A 13514-nucleotide genomic window follows, 5' to 3' on the forward strand; every position below is an offset into this window, starting at 1 on the left:
GATATTTCATAATGTATAGGTGTGGTATTAGTGATGACCTCATTGTTGTAACCTTGCTTATGGGATGACATCACTTTACTGTTCATATGTTTTCATCATTTTTGTTTATTTCAGTAGCTTTAGAGTACTGGGTACTGTTGTAGATTGTGGAAGGAAATTGTGGGAGCGTACACCTTAACGTTACAGCATTATACTGATAATTCAGACAGCAGTGGGCTTCCAAAGCAACTTTCCTGTCTGGTGTGGAAGAATTTCACCATTCTGATACCATTCTGATGAGAACCCAGAACACCTTTAGGATGAACAGAAACAAAGACTGAGACGATTAGATCAACTAAAGGCGATTGAATTGTGTTTATTCGAATGGAGGTGCATTACCGCCATCTCTCGGCCCGGAGGGTGCACAGCAGCCTGCAACGACTAGTATGACAAGTAAGTACTGCGCATGCTCCATGGAAGAACAAATCATTAGCTTGGATAAAGCGGGTGAGTGATGTTTTGTTGTGGCTCTATGTCATCGCGTCTTTGTGCATTTTCTTCCGGAAAACGTTTTCTCGACTAATATGTAAAGTTGTTACGTGCTGTCAACTATCTTCCGCTTTCCTTGTGTTGCTAAGTTATCTTCGCTCACTCTGCAGCTGTTCCCTGTTCTCACGTAGCGGTCAGATAAACAAGCAGAATGTGTTTGAAAATGAGCGTCGTCAGGGGAAACGAAGTAGCGAAGTAGCGAAGTAGCTGAACGACAAAACAACAACACAAACCCGCAGTGGACATGTCGCTCCGTTAGCTCCCGAGCAGCTAGCAAGTTTCTTCCCCGTTATAAGAACGCCGAGTCAACCTCCATGTGTGACAGACTCCACCTGTAACTGAGTAACGTGCCTTAAAGCTTCACACATGGATGCGTCATTACTGCGCAGGACGGCTGTTCACAGCTACACACAGTCGGACCTGAGAGAGGACAGCTGAGATGGCGTCCTGCGAGCCTTTAATGTGCACAAAGTCTCAAATGATGATGATGATCACAGGATCACATATTCTGTTCCTGTTTTCTCCATAAACAATCCATTCTCCTGCTCTCTTCTTACTGTATTTGCATGTAAAACAAATTTGGTTGACAGTGATGAATTGAGGAACTGATAGAACTGAGGTCTATTTATATTTATTATCTAGGTCACAAACAAGTCCAGGCAAAGTATAAACTGTATGTAAGTGCTAATGTTAAACCTCCAGGCTTCTTCAGTGTGCGATCCCTTTACATTTATACTCCACAGAGGAGAACTGTTGAGTCTGCAAAACAGGTGTCTCGGATATAAACCTCTACGAGCTAAAGATGAGCCAGATGATTGATTACTAATAACTGAGTTAGTAAGATTCATATCGGTCTAACGTGCATAGTTTAGTAGTGATGTATAAATTGTTACATCAGTTGTTGTCACTTGTTAGTTTGTTGACGTCACTGTTAACTAAAATAGGTCAAGAGTCAGGCACAGTTTGAAGCAACACAGTGTTTTGACCGTGTGTGTGTGTGTGTTCTAATGTCTGCTACACCCAACACGCCATCACATGTTCATCCTGTTGACATCCTGCAAATCAGATTGACACCTTTAGACATGCATGTTCAGTGTGAGGATATGTCACATGTTTGTTTCTCTTCTCAGAAAGAGTTTTAACGCTTCAGGATGACGACTTCATGGAGCGACCGTCTACAGAACTACGCTGACCTCCCAGCCAACATGGACGGTGTGGCCATGAAGAAGTACCGACGCGAGGCTCATCACAGGTACACGTGAGACGTCCGTCCCTCTGCCTACTGTCTCTCTGTCTACTGTCCCTCTGTCTACTGTCTCTCTTCCTACTGTCTCTCTTCCTACTGTCCCTCTGTCATGGTTACATCAGTTCACCCCATGTAGAGGCGTTCATTAGGACTCCAGCAGTCTCACGTCTTGATTGCTGGAGTGGTTCAATCAGAGCTCCGTCCTTCACATGCAGATCCCAGATGTTGCCTGAACTGATTGTGGATTCTTCACGATGATTTGGATTCATCTAGTTTAAGATCAAACCTCTAAAGTGCCGGCTGAACTCGCTTCTCTCCTGGTTATCAGACGCGGCAGGTTCTAAATGAGACGCACCGACGCTATAACCGTCATATTTAGAGACCGACCGACCAACAGGAAGGTGCTAATGCCAGGTGCCTCCAAAACAAGCTCCCATTACAGCAGAGACAGGGTCAGTGACCTAGTTGAGATGTAAATAGAAGCAGGAGATCATGAGGAGAGGAGCTTCCTGTAAGGTCTCATCTCTGGTGTAACCATGATGCAACACAAATACACATGTACACAACACAACACACACAAACAAACCAGTACCCGACTGGTGCTGATCCAGTGAGAGCGGTGGCTGTGAGTTAGTGGTAATACTTCATTTATTCTCTCATCACAAAGCTTTCCAAGGGATCTGGCTCAAAACCATCCAGCAATGAGGTACGCCGCCCTTTTGTTGTTGTTGGGAGGGGGCGGGGCTTCCACCGAGTGACTAAATGACGTGTTGGTGTCCATGATGTGACTTGACCCTTCATCCAAACTCTCATGGAACTTCATCCATACTGACACTAGATGTGGGGGGTTCGATGGTCGGTCGCTGTGGAAACGGCGGCAACTCTTAGTGGTCATTGTGGTTTCTTGTGGTGAGCTCCTTTTTGTTGCATTCCCTGCCCTCCTCTTTTCCCCCTTCTCTCCCGCATCACACACCTCTCCTCCTCCTCCTCCTCCTCCTTCTCCGTAACCCCGCCCCCTTCCATACTTCGCTGTCAATCTTGATCCATCCCCCTCACACATTTGACAGCAGACTCCAAGCCGACACTCTGAGCAGAAACAGGGGATTGTGTTGCGGAGGGAGGGGGTTGATTGATAAGTTCTGACCCCGGCAAAGGGAGTGAACTTGGCGTCGGCGCTGCTGTCCTCTTCTTTTTCCATATTTCCTCCCGGCCCGGTCATGTCGTGGGCTTCATCAGGATCCGGCATCAAACCTCTCCAGTGTGTTTTGATGACGGAACATTTGTCGCGTTCCACATTCCTCCCCCATTGAGGTTGTGCCAGCTCAGCCCCCATCCAGCGCACACATTCTTTAAAGTGTGTGTGTGTGTGTGGGATTCTGCTATCGGCCACTCGGTCTAAATCAGAGCTGGTCATGATCGACTCGTGTTCCAAGTGATCCAAACTATTTACTGCTCATAGTAAAGTAGTGAGAGGAGCAGGAGTGTGTCTCCACTCTGCCAGCTGTCATGTGACCTCCTGTTCTTCTCCTCTCCCAGAGTGTTTGTGAACCGGAGCTTGGCCATGGAGAAGATCAAGTGTTTTGGCTTCGACATGGATTACACTCTGGCAGGTACGTGTGTGTGTTTGTGTGTGTTCATGAAGCTCTACAAGCGTCTGCATCTCCTTCCCTCTAAGTGAGACATTAAATATTAAACCATCCCAGCGTCCCAGATTACTCCCATGATTTCCTGTTTTGCACACTCAGTACTGGTGGCCCTCACACACACACACACACACACACACACACACACACACACACACACACACACACACACACACACACACACACACACACACACACGCTCGGATGGTAACCCTAAGCTGCCATCCAGCTGTTTACGGGGATATTCCTGTCCTGGGTGAGGGACAGGAGGAGGCGGGGTCGAGGGGCTGAGGCGTCACATGTGGCGTCTGGAGGCTCAGCTGCAGAGTAGATAGGATGGAGGAAGTCATTTCTCAACGTGTGTGACAGCACAGAATCCAGCATTTGTGTCTCTGAGGCATCAGCCGCTCGCTCATGTCTGCGCCTGCGTGTCGTCCCTCCAGTGTACAAGTCCCCCGAGTACGAGTCGCTGGGCTTCGACCTGACGGTGGCGCGCCTGGTGTCGATCGGGTATCCACAGGAGCTGCTCAACTTCGTCTACGACCCCTCCTTCCCCACCAGGTCGGTGCTACCATTCTGTCAGACATGTCAGTGTGTCACGTGTCACGTCTCTCATCTTTATCTTCTTCATCTTCTTCACAGAGGTTTGGTGTTTGACACTTTTTACGGTAACCTGCTCAAAGTGGACGCGTACGGGAACATCCTGGTGTGTGTGCACGGCTTCAACTTCCTCCGGGGGTGAGAGCGCCCTTCCTCCCTAATCTAATACACACACACACACACACACTTACACACACACACCACTGGTCCTCTTTCTCCTGTGTGTGATCTAAATGTCTCCATGCAGGCCGGACATCAGGGAGGTGTACCCCAACAAGTTCATTCAGCGTGGAGACACAGACCGCTTCTACATCCTCAACACACTCTTCAACCTCCCCGGTAACAGCAGCAGCACACAAGCACACACACACACACACACACACACACACACACACACATACACAGACTGGATGATGTCAGAATATGAGGCCCTGGTATTAAATTCAGGTCCAGCACACACACCTTCCATCCTCTCCTAAGCAGATGAGGGCGTAACGATCCGCCCGCTTCCTGTGTTTGCTCACACGGTTGTTTACTTCTCATGTCGGAGGCGTATTGATTTCCAGGGCTGGCGGTCAATCCCCCTGATCCCTCTGTTCCTGCTCCTCTTCCTCAGAAACCTACCTCTTTGCCTGCCTTGTTGATTTCTTCAGCAACTGCTCGCGATACGCAAGGTACTTCACTGTTTCACTCCTTAGATTGAGACTCTGATGGTGTCAATGATGTTATGAGTATCTTTGGGAAATCCTAATCCAGAACCGTATCCATCTCTGTCTGTAGTTGTGAGACGGGCTTTAAGGATGGAGACCTTTTCATGTCCTATAAGAGCATGTTCCAGGACGTCCGGGACGCCGTAGACTGGGTTCACTTCAAGGTAGACGCATGTCCATCCATCCCTCCCTCCCTCCCTCCCTCTCTCCCTCCCTCCCTCCCTCTCTCTCTCTCTCTCCCTCCTCCTATCTATCCATCCATTCATCCATCCAGATGTTCTTACTCCTCTTCTTCTTTCAGGGTTCCTTAAAGGAGAAAACAGTTGAGAACCTAGAGAAGTACGTGGTTAAGGACGTAAGTGAAGCTCCTCTCACTCTTCCTCATTCAGCCTCTTCAGTATCAGCAGCTTCAACCTGACTGTAACCTCTGATTGTAAACATGTCACCTCCTCCTCTCCTCTCCTCCCTCCAGCCGAAGCTTCCTCTCCTCCTCAGCCGCATGAACGAAGTGGCCAAAGTCTTCCTGGCCACCAACAGTGATTACAAATACACAGTGGTGAGCTGAGCATCACACACTCACACACCTGCCGTCTCTTCTTCTGTTGATTGTTTTTGTTGTATGTATTGTGGTGTTTTTCTGTGTCATCGCGTCACAGTCACACACTGATGATGCACTTTAATATCTCATCCTTTTGTTTTGTCTTTCAGAAAATCATGACCTACTTGTTTGACTTTTCACACGGCCCAAAGGTGTTTACACTGTTTACACTCCTTTATATACTGTACACACACACACACACACACATACACACACTGTTAAAGCACGCTGTTTAAACCTGTGTGTGTGTGTGTGTGTGTTGCAGCCCGGGATGCCCCACAGGCCGTGGCAGTCTTACTTTGACCTGATCCTGGTGGACGCCCGTAAGCCCGTCTTCTTTGGAGAGGGAACGGTGCTGCGGCAGGTTGACACCGTGAGTGTTTGACTCGTGTGTGTGTGTGTGTCTGAGCGCCGAGATGTTTAATGTGTGTGTGTGTAAGTGAGTGATTCTGTCTTTGTTTTTGCTTTTCCTCAGACCACAGGCCGGCTAAAGATTGGCACATATACTGGACCTCTCCAACATGGCATCGTGTATTCTGGAGGTAAATTAAGGAAACGCACGCACGAACGCACGAACGCACGCACGCACGCACGCACGCACGCACTACACAGGTACCTTATGCACTTAGGAGGATTCACTACAGGCCATATACTTCAGGGAATGATGTCATCGTTTGTCTCAGTGGCTCTAACTCTCCTGGACATTGCTGCCCTCTAGTGGCGGTCATCATTTCACCAACATGAATGAAGGCATCAACTTATTTAGGTATTTGAACGTTTGCGTTTGGACGTTCCTCTCCAAGGGTCTTCTGACATCGTGTGTGACTTGCTGGGGGCCAAGGGGAAGGACATCGTCTACATCGGCGACCACATCTTCGGCGACATCCTCAAATCCAAGAAGCGCCAAGGGTGGAGAACCTTCCTGGTGATTCCTGAGCTGGCCCAGGAGCTCCATGTGTGGACGGACAAGAGCTGTGAGACACACACACACACACACACACACACACACACACACACACACACACACACACACACACACACACACACACACACACACACACACACACACACGCACGCAGCTGTTAATGTTGTGAAAGTAATGATGTTCTTTGTTCCGTTTTTGTTTGCAGCCATATTTGAGGAACTTCAGAGTCTGGACTGCTTCCTGGCCGATCTTTACAAGTGAGTTTCCTCTTTCCCACAGAGCAGAACCTCATAGAGCTTCATCCTCTAACAGAGAGTCTGACACTCTATTTGCTCCTTTAGGCATCTGGACAGCAGCAGCAACGAGAGGCCAGATATCAGCTCACTGCAGAGACGGATTAAGGTATAAAGTCTCCCTGGTCCACTGCATGTTTCCTCTTCCTGAAACCTGTGGTCTGGTGCAGCAGCTCCCCCCGGTGGACAGACTGGGTTATGGTCTTTGTTTCCCTGACCATCATTGACTCTACAAACATGATCAGGCTCTAGACCCAAACGTCCCGCTCGTCCTCTAACGCGTCTTTGTGCGTCTCTTCCAGAAAGTGACCCATGACATGGACATGTGCTACGGCATGATGGGAAGTTTGTTCCGCAGCGGCTCCAGGCAGACGCTGTTCGCCTCCCAAGTGATGCGCTACGCTGACCTTTACGCCGCGTCCTTCATCAACCTGCTGTACTACCCCTTCAGCTACCTCTTCAGAGCTGCACACGTGCTGGTAAACACACACACACACACACACACACACACACACAGGACATTGACTCCAGAATGAAGGTTGTTGGTGTTTAAATGTGTTTGCCGCCGCTTTACGCCTCAGATGCCGCACGAGTCGACGGTGGAACACGCCCACGTCAACATCAACGACACGGAGTCGCCGCTTGCCACGCGGAACCGCCACGACGTCGACCTCAAGGAGATGGAGGGCAAGCGGCACCAGCTGACCCGCTCCATCAGCGAGATCCAGCCGCCCCACTTCTTCCCTCAGCCGCCTCAGGAGATCACACACTGCCACGACGAGGATGACGATGAAGAGGAGGAAGAAGAGGAGGAGGAGGAGGAGTAGAGCGGAGGAGCCTGCAGATGAGCGTTGCATACTATTCCCCCACAAACCTGATTGTTAACACCAGTTGAGGCTGGTCTGGGTGTTGGATCATGCTTTGTGTAAATTCTGCATGAGTCACAGATTCGGCCGTCGGTGCGTAAAGAGAGACGAGCTTCATCCTGCAGGTGGAGCTGCTAACATGATGGGATCAGATTTTAATCAGCTTCAGTAGTTTAGGGTTCTGCTTTGTGCTTCGTAATCATCAGGGGCAGAAGTTTAGATATTAGATATTAACAGATGCACCTCCAGGGCCGTTTTGCTAATTTGAGGCTTCTTTGCGATCATTTGAAGGGAAATATTTGCCAAATTGAAGGTGAATCTTGAGGTGGATTTGTCCTTTTAAAGAAGTCATTTGTATCTTGGTTTATAAATCAAAACGTTTGAAGGTTCCTGAATGTGAAACAGAAGCTGGTGAGTCGGGCTGCAGTGAAGCGGACGCAGCAGGAATCTGTCAATAATCTATATCACGTTACACACACACTTAAGCTCCTGACTGCATCGTGGTTAGCACCTCTCGGATATCCCAGCACACACCCCCCCCCCTCACTGTGACGCATGATAGGACCACATATCCCAGCATCACACACACACACACACGTACGGAGCCAAAGTTTGATCCCTACACTGCTCACTGTTACATAGTTTGTCTTTGTTACACCGCCTCCACAGAAACGCGTCAGACAATTGCTGCCTTATCAGTCGACACAGTGAATGTTTAAGATCGGATCAGCGCAGCCTGATTATCTGGAATCTATGAGCGTTCTTTAAGTATTGATCCTCAGACAAGACAAAGGATCCTGCTGAGTCACTGAAGCTTGAGACTAATTTGCCTTTTATGGCTGAATTTGTGATTAAGAGAGAATCTGTTTCTACATAAGTGACTTGTTTTTACTTCAGTTTAAGGCACAAATCTCAATATTTGAGATTGAGAAACATTGATAATGATACAGCTGATATTTCTGGGCAAAGATACCCTAAATATGGCTATCAAAGTGTTGTTATGGTTACACTGTAAAATCAGCATTTATAACTATGACACCAGATTTTAGCTTTTAAAGTCGGGACATTCACAAGACTGGCTGAAGTTTTTGCTTTAAATTTGATTGAGTTTGGATTGAAAGTGTCCAGGTTGTGTTCAGTCGTCGCCTCAACCCAATATTAACGAAACAGGACCACATTGAACCCATAACTGTGGCCCGTACTAATCTGCTGTCAGTGTGACGTTTCACTGTCACATGCTAAGCCCCAATGCATCTTGGGACATTTACATAGTTTTCAAATTGAAATAACTGTTAAGCATGGAGATGTGATGAGCTGCTGTGTAGATATTAGACTGATAATCACACCTGCACGTCAATCAAACCAAATGTGTTTTTTGTTACTGTTACTGTTTCTCTCCAGCAGACACTGTATGCTCACCTGTGTGTTTTTGTTTGTACATTTTTGATGGTCTGTTTTTAAATGTTGGCTTTGCTTTGTGCATTCAGATATTTGTAATACATTTTGCCTGATAATGATGATCTTTATAAGACTAATAAAGTTACAAATCTCTGTTTTCAGCAGCGACTGTGGTGTGAGTTTGGTTCCAAGTTTCTCATCCTTCTCCCGTGTTACCAGCAGAGGAAGCCAAACCTATGTAAAATAATATAGATCGATAGATATACTTTATTGATCCCAAACTGGGAATAAAGATGGATTTGATAAGGCACCGCCCCCTGCTGGTCAGACAGTACTGTCTCTACGCAGACAACCGGATCAGTAACACCATTGATCCACTCTCACATGAAAACAATGCTTTCTGAATGAGCAGATCTATGCTACAAACACACAGCAGTGTCAAGCTTGCTGCTGTGGTTCTGTTAAGAACCACCTCTTTTTACACACCCTATGACAACACGCTCACCAACTTCAAAACAAACCATAAAGCCATAAAAGTGTCAACATATTAACCACAGCAACCAAGATAGCAACCTAGCCGAGCAGGCTAAGCAGCGTTTAGCATTAGACAATCCCACAGAAGCCGACCAGGAACAACAACAGCCAACAGCAGCAGAGTTGAACTTTGACATGGAATGATGTTATTATTAACATTCTGTCAGCCAAAATATGGAATAAATGTGTCACACTCGCCGCCATTTTGAAGCTAGTAATGTCCTGAAACTATGTATATCCAGACGCACAATAACATCCCAGCCATGGCCAAGCCACAATTGACTCACAGAAAAACTGATCAATCGTGTCACTTAAATAGTACTCTGCCCCACCTACACTGACTTGTTCGAGATCAGTTTCAGCCAATAGTAGCAATACTTATGACGTCAGCCAGCTAAGGTGACCCGCCCACATTAATTGACTAGCAGTCAGGCACATTCTAGCCTTCCTAAAGAGTATTCACCACAAACTCTCAGAAAATGACCACAATGTAGTAAAATAATATTTAACAATGCTTCCCATTGGCCTTTATTGCTCATATTTGGTATAAGCATAAAACAATAAGCACAATCTACAGGCAAGCTCTAACATTACTCCTTTAAAATGTTTAAATGTCAAAAACAATAGAATCAAGTTCTTTGTTGTGCAAAATGAATAAATGGAAAGTCACTATCTGATCACTGTAGTTCCTCCACTAAAGCTGCTCATGTCTGTAATGATAATGCTCTTGTTTTGTCTCTGTGATTTTACAGTCGTGATTTGCGTCTCTGTGAGGCAGAAGATTTGAGATCTCTGAGGCCTTGACGCATCGATAATCAGTGCCAAAACATTCTCTCCTGGAGAAAGAACATTATTTTGGCTGAAGGCTGAAGATGAAAATGTCCGATCAGCAGGTGGGATCTTGAACCCTTCAGTTAGGGTCAAAGCACTGCAGCCAGGGGAGGACAGGAGGAAACCCTGCAGTCCTTCATTCAAGATACAAAGAGGTTAAACTCAGCATCAGAGAAGGAGGTGAGCTCGTAGTTACAGACTGAAGATGCTGATAGTAATGGATGACATTTCTGCTCACACACACAAAGCAGTGATTTCATATCAAAGCCCTCGGTGCTGCCAAATGACAAATGAAGGAAGAGGCTGACGACAATGGAGACCAAAACATGCCCAGATCAAATCAAGACAAATAGTATTTAAAAAACATAAACAAGATAATATAAAGACTAAAGTAGGACAAAATAGAGATAAGATTAAATAAAAAACTAAACAAATATTGAGTAGTGAAGAAAAACATATTTAAAATGGTAAACAGTGAACAAAGAAAGGCCTAAATATAGTATGAATCTAAATTATTTAGTAAAGAAAGCAAATAAGTGAACATTTACGCAGACTAGTTTGGCCATGACAGAGGTATGTGAAAACGTGTCACACAGAACTCTGTGCGTCCGCTGTTCCCATTAATATTCATCTCAGGATGCAGGAGCAACTCAGGAACGCTTTTACCACGTCAGAAATTGACCGCATCTGTCAGTCGCACACACACACACACGACACTGCAGCATGAAGTAACCAAGACTGCAGCATCTCAGGGACGCGCTCTAGGTTAGGCAGCTGTGTGGCCTTCAAAGTGCTGATAAGTTTGACCTTCCGCTCCTCATCACGTGCCTGAGGTAATGACGAAGCCAACAAAACGTTTTGTTCCTTTTCGCGCACAATTTAGAAATAGATTTACTCAGCATTTAAGCCTGAAAAAGCCTTCACCTGCTGAGTCGTGCTCCTACTCATACTGAATCTGAGGTGAATAACTGGTGGACTGGCCCTTTACATAACAGACAACATGTGCAAAAACACTGCTGTATGATTTTATTTACAAGCTGTCAGTGTGCAGAAAGAGAGATGCACAAAATGCAAAGATGACAGTGTGTTCATATATATACAAAATTAATACAACAGAAAGAAAACATTAAAACATGTTTGGAACGTTGCCCATGAGCCAGGCACTGTCAGCAGAACATCAATCATGTTATTAAACTATTTACAGTGAATAATCCCTGCCAAGAGTGAAATCCTGCTGACGCTGCGCTCCTTGTGTGTGTGTCCGGCTGCTGCGTCACTTCAGTAAGTGTCTCAGCTGATCCTGCAGGTTCTTCGAATGTTCCACACTGCAAGATGGAAACACAGGAGGGGAAACAAACAAGCGTCACTACTGTATGTTTTGGCTCACAGCTGAGACAACGATGCACTGATGCGTAAACAGAGTGTAATGTTTAGACTCACTTCTTCTGAATGGCCTCTTGTCTAAGGGACACACACACACACACACACAGAATGACCTTATTGTCTCCGCATTCCACAAAATGATTAATCAAATGAAAACATTTGAACGCTCGGGACAACTTACTGATACTGTAAATGCGTCGTGATAATGGACATTTTTCTCAGACTCTGGAAGAGAGACAGAGATATGTTGAAACAGCGCCGTCTTGTGGCACAGCAAGTGACCTGGGACCCTACAGTGACGTCATGTTTCCATACTCACGTCCTCTGAGTGCAGGATAGCGTCCTCCTGTATCACCATGTTCCTGGCTGCTTGTCCAAGAAGCTGCAAAAAAACAAAAACCTTCCTATTTTTTATTTTTAAAATTATTTGGACATACAGTATATCAAGAAGTCCAATTAACCATTTACAGATGATTACTTGCAGCTCGTTGCCAATCACTCATTTCTTCCAACAAGCAGCTGTTAATTCCATAAAAGTAACAGATAAGGAACATTATGAATACATTCTAAAATAAAATATTTTTAGACCGACATAGTAAACTGTTCCGCATACAATTTCACATTTAATGTTTTCACCCTAAACGTCTTATGTTGGAATTTAAAGTATTGGTTCCTCTTAGCTTAGCAGTAACAAGCTAACCGGAATGACAACAAAACCAAGTTTTAACTTTCAGACTAAAATCTGTGTGTTTAGTTCTGTAATAAGAACGTTAATGTATAAACTTTCAAAATGTATACATCGATACCATGTACTCTTTAATGTGTTTAAAACATTATTACAAATTTAGTAATAAACTAGGAGCCCTTACTGATTTACTTTACTGCAAGCAGTGCTTTTATTTTGGCGACACCCGTCACATCCCGGAAGTAGCTGTCTTTCAGTTTCGACGATGATTTCGAAAATCAAATGTTTGCTTGATTAATAAAGCTTAGCATCGATTTACCTCCTGGCTCCGTGATCCCTTCAGCACTTGGCGGGTCAGCGCAATTACATCCCCGCTACAGGAGCTCACTTTATCGGATAACAAACCCTTGACAGACTGGCCGAACCGCGGCTGCGATTCTGACGACGCCATCCTATTTGAGCTACGGCGTCCAGAAATGGACAAAACGCTCTGTGGCGGATAAGGAACGAACGAGAAAAAATGCAAAAAGCGAAAATATGATTAATCATTTTTTCAGATGTACGTTGATTTATTACACTCTGAAAACACAGCAATCAAGGTGTTTCAACATGTATAATGTATGCTTAAATCGCCACTTCTTTCGTAGATACATATATGTAATTAAAAAGTTAATATTAGTTAGATTTCATTTTTTAACAAGCTTATGTAACGTACACAGTTATGAGATTTCTTGAGATCTTGTGTAGCTACATCTGCCTTTATTAAACATGTGGCATGTGTGCTACTGCCAGATATCATGATCAGATACTTTTGTAATGTTGTTAGATAATACAAATATGATTTATAATATAGAAAAAGCTCAAGTCTTCATAATAAAATTGAAATGTTAGGTCTGTAAACACCAAGACATTCTATGAATAACATTGTGATGAATTACTTGCTGTTATTTTGTCTGAATTCCCTCTCAATCAAAGATAAATCAGTGTAATCATAAATGTGTACAATGTTATTAAGCAGAAAATCACGAAACAAAAATAGAAATGTGTGGAAAACAATTCTTGAAATGTTTTTGTTATCTTAAAAAGAACAATATGAAGACTGTCAACTCTAAATGGAACAAACCACAATCCTCAAAGCCTCATTGTAACTGTGTGATTGTTATGCTCTCTGCAAAGATTCATACCTTTCATCAATCTGAGCGAGCTTATCTTGTTTGAATTGGCACTGATTAAAAGCAGTCATAGTGAAGGCCGTGGCATTGAAGGAGACGTAT

The 13514-nt window shown here is 44.9% G+C and overlaps 2 protein-coding genes across 3 annotated transcripts; one reads left to right on the forward strand and one right to left on the reverse strand.

The window, feature by feature from the left end:
* Positions 1-433: 433 nt before the first annotated feature.
* On the forward strand, positions 434-8968 carry nt5c2a (5'-nucleotidase, cytosolic IIa). 2 transcript variants are annotated; one of them, XM_076160328.1, is made up of 19 exons: positions 434-486; positions 1659-1780; positions 2442-2480; positions 3311-3384; positions 3861-3978; positions 4060-4155; positions 4265-4356; positions 4634-4691; positions 4798-4891; positions 5029-5082; positions 5200-5283; positions 5436-5477; positions 5591-5698; positions 5801-5867; positions 6129-6299; positions 6456-6507; positions 6592-6652; positions 6846-7022; positions 7125-8968. In XM_076160328.1, the coding sequence occupies exons 2-19, from the start codon at positions 1680-1682 to the stop codon at positions 7368-7370; spliced, it is 1734 nt and encodes a 577-aa protein (XP_076016443.1). In that variant the 5' UTR covers positions 434-486; positions 1659-1679; the 3' UTR covers positions 7371-8968. The 2 variants fall into 2 exon arrangements, with proteins under 2 accessions (XP_076016443.1, XP_076016442.1); XM_076160327.1 differs by lacking the exon at positions 2442-2480.
* Positions 8969-11175: 2207 nt separating this feature from the next.
* borcs7 (BLOC-1 related complex subunit 7) lies at positions 11176-12706 on the reverse strand. Its single transcript, XM_076160330.1, has 5 exons — positions 12560-12706; positions 11875-11937; positions 11737-11780; positions 11613-11633; positions 11176-11497 (listed from the first exon to the last, which is right to left on the reverse strand). The coding sequence occupies exons 1-5, from the start codon at positions 12689-12691 to the stop codon at positions 11446-11448; spliced, it is 312 nt and encodes a 103-aa protein (XP_076016445.1). The 5' UTR covers positions 12692-12706; the 3' UTR covers positions 11176-11445.
* Positions 12707-13514: the final 808 nt, after the last annotated feature.

The sequence above is a fragment of the Genypterus blacodes genome, unplaced genomic scaffold, assembly GCF_046128005.1.
Source record: "Genypterus blacodes isolate CSIRO-AG114 ecotype Tasmania unplaced genomic scaffold, CSIRO-AGI_Gbla_v1 ptg000105l_1, whole genome shotgun sequence".
Classification (NCBI taxonomy): domain Eukaryota; kingdom Metazoa; phylum Chordata; class Actinopteri; order Ophidiiformes; family Ophidiidae; genus Genypterus; species Genypterus blacodes.

Bases quoted from the DNA above. Each gene is read 5' to 3' on its own strand.
- nt5c2a (XM_076160328.1), top strand. From the start codon at position 1,680: ATGACGACTTCATGGAGCGACCGTCTACAGAACTACGCTGACCTCCCA. The intron at 5,284-5,435 runs GTGAGCTGAGCA...TTTGTCTTTCAG, and splicing joins GTGATTACAAATACACAGTG to AAAATCATGACCTACTTGTT. The intron at 6,653-6,845 runs GTATAAAGTCTC...CGTCTCTTCCAG, and splicing joins CACTGCAGAGACGGATTAAG to AAAGTGACCCATGACATGGA.
- borcs7 (XM_076160330.1), bottom strand. From the start codon at position 12,691: ATGGCGTCGTCAGAATCGCAGCCGCGGTTCGGCCAGTCTGTCAAGGGT. The intron at 11,781-11,874 runs GTGAGTATGGAA...TCTCTCTTCCAG, and splicing joins CTATCCTGCACTCAGAGGAC to AGTCTGAGAAAAATGTCCAT. The intron at 11,498-11,612 runs GTGAGTCTAAAC...TCCATCTTGCAG, and splicing joins CAAGAGGCCATTCAGAAGAA to TGTGGAACATTCGAAGAACC.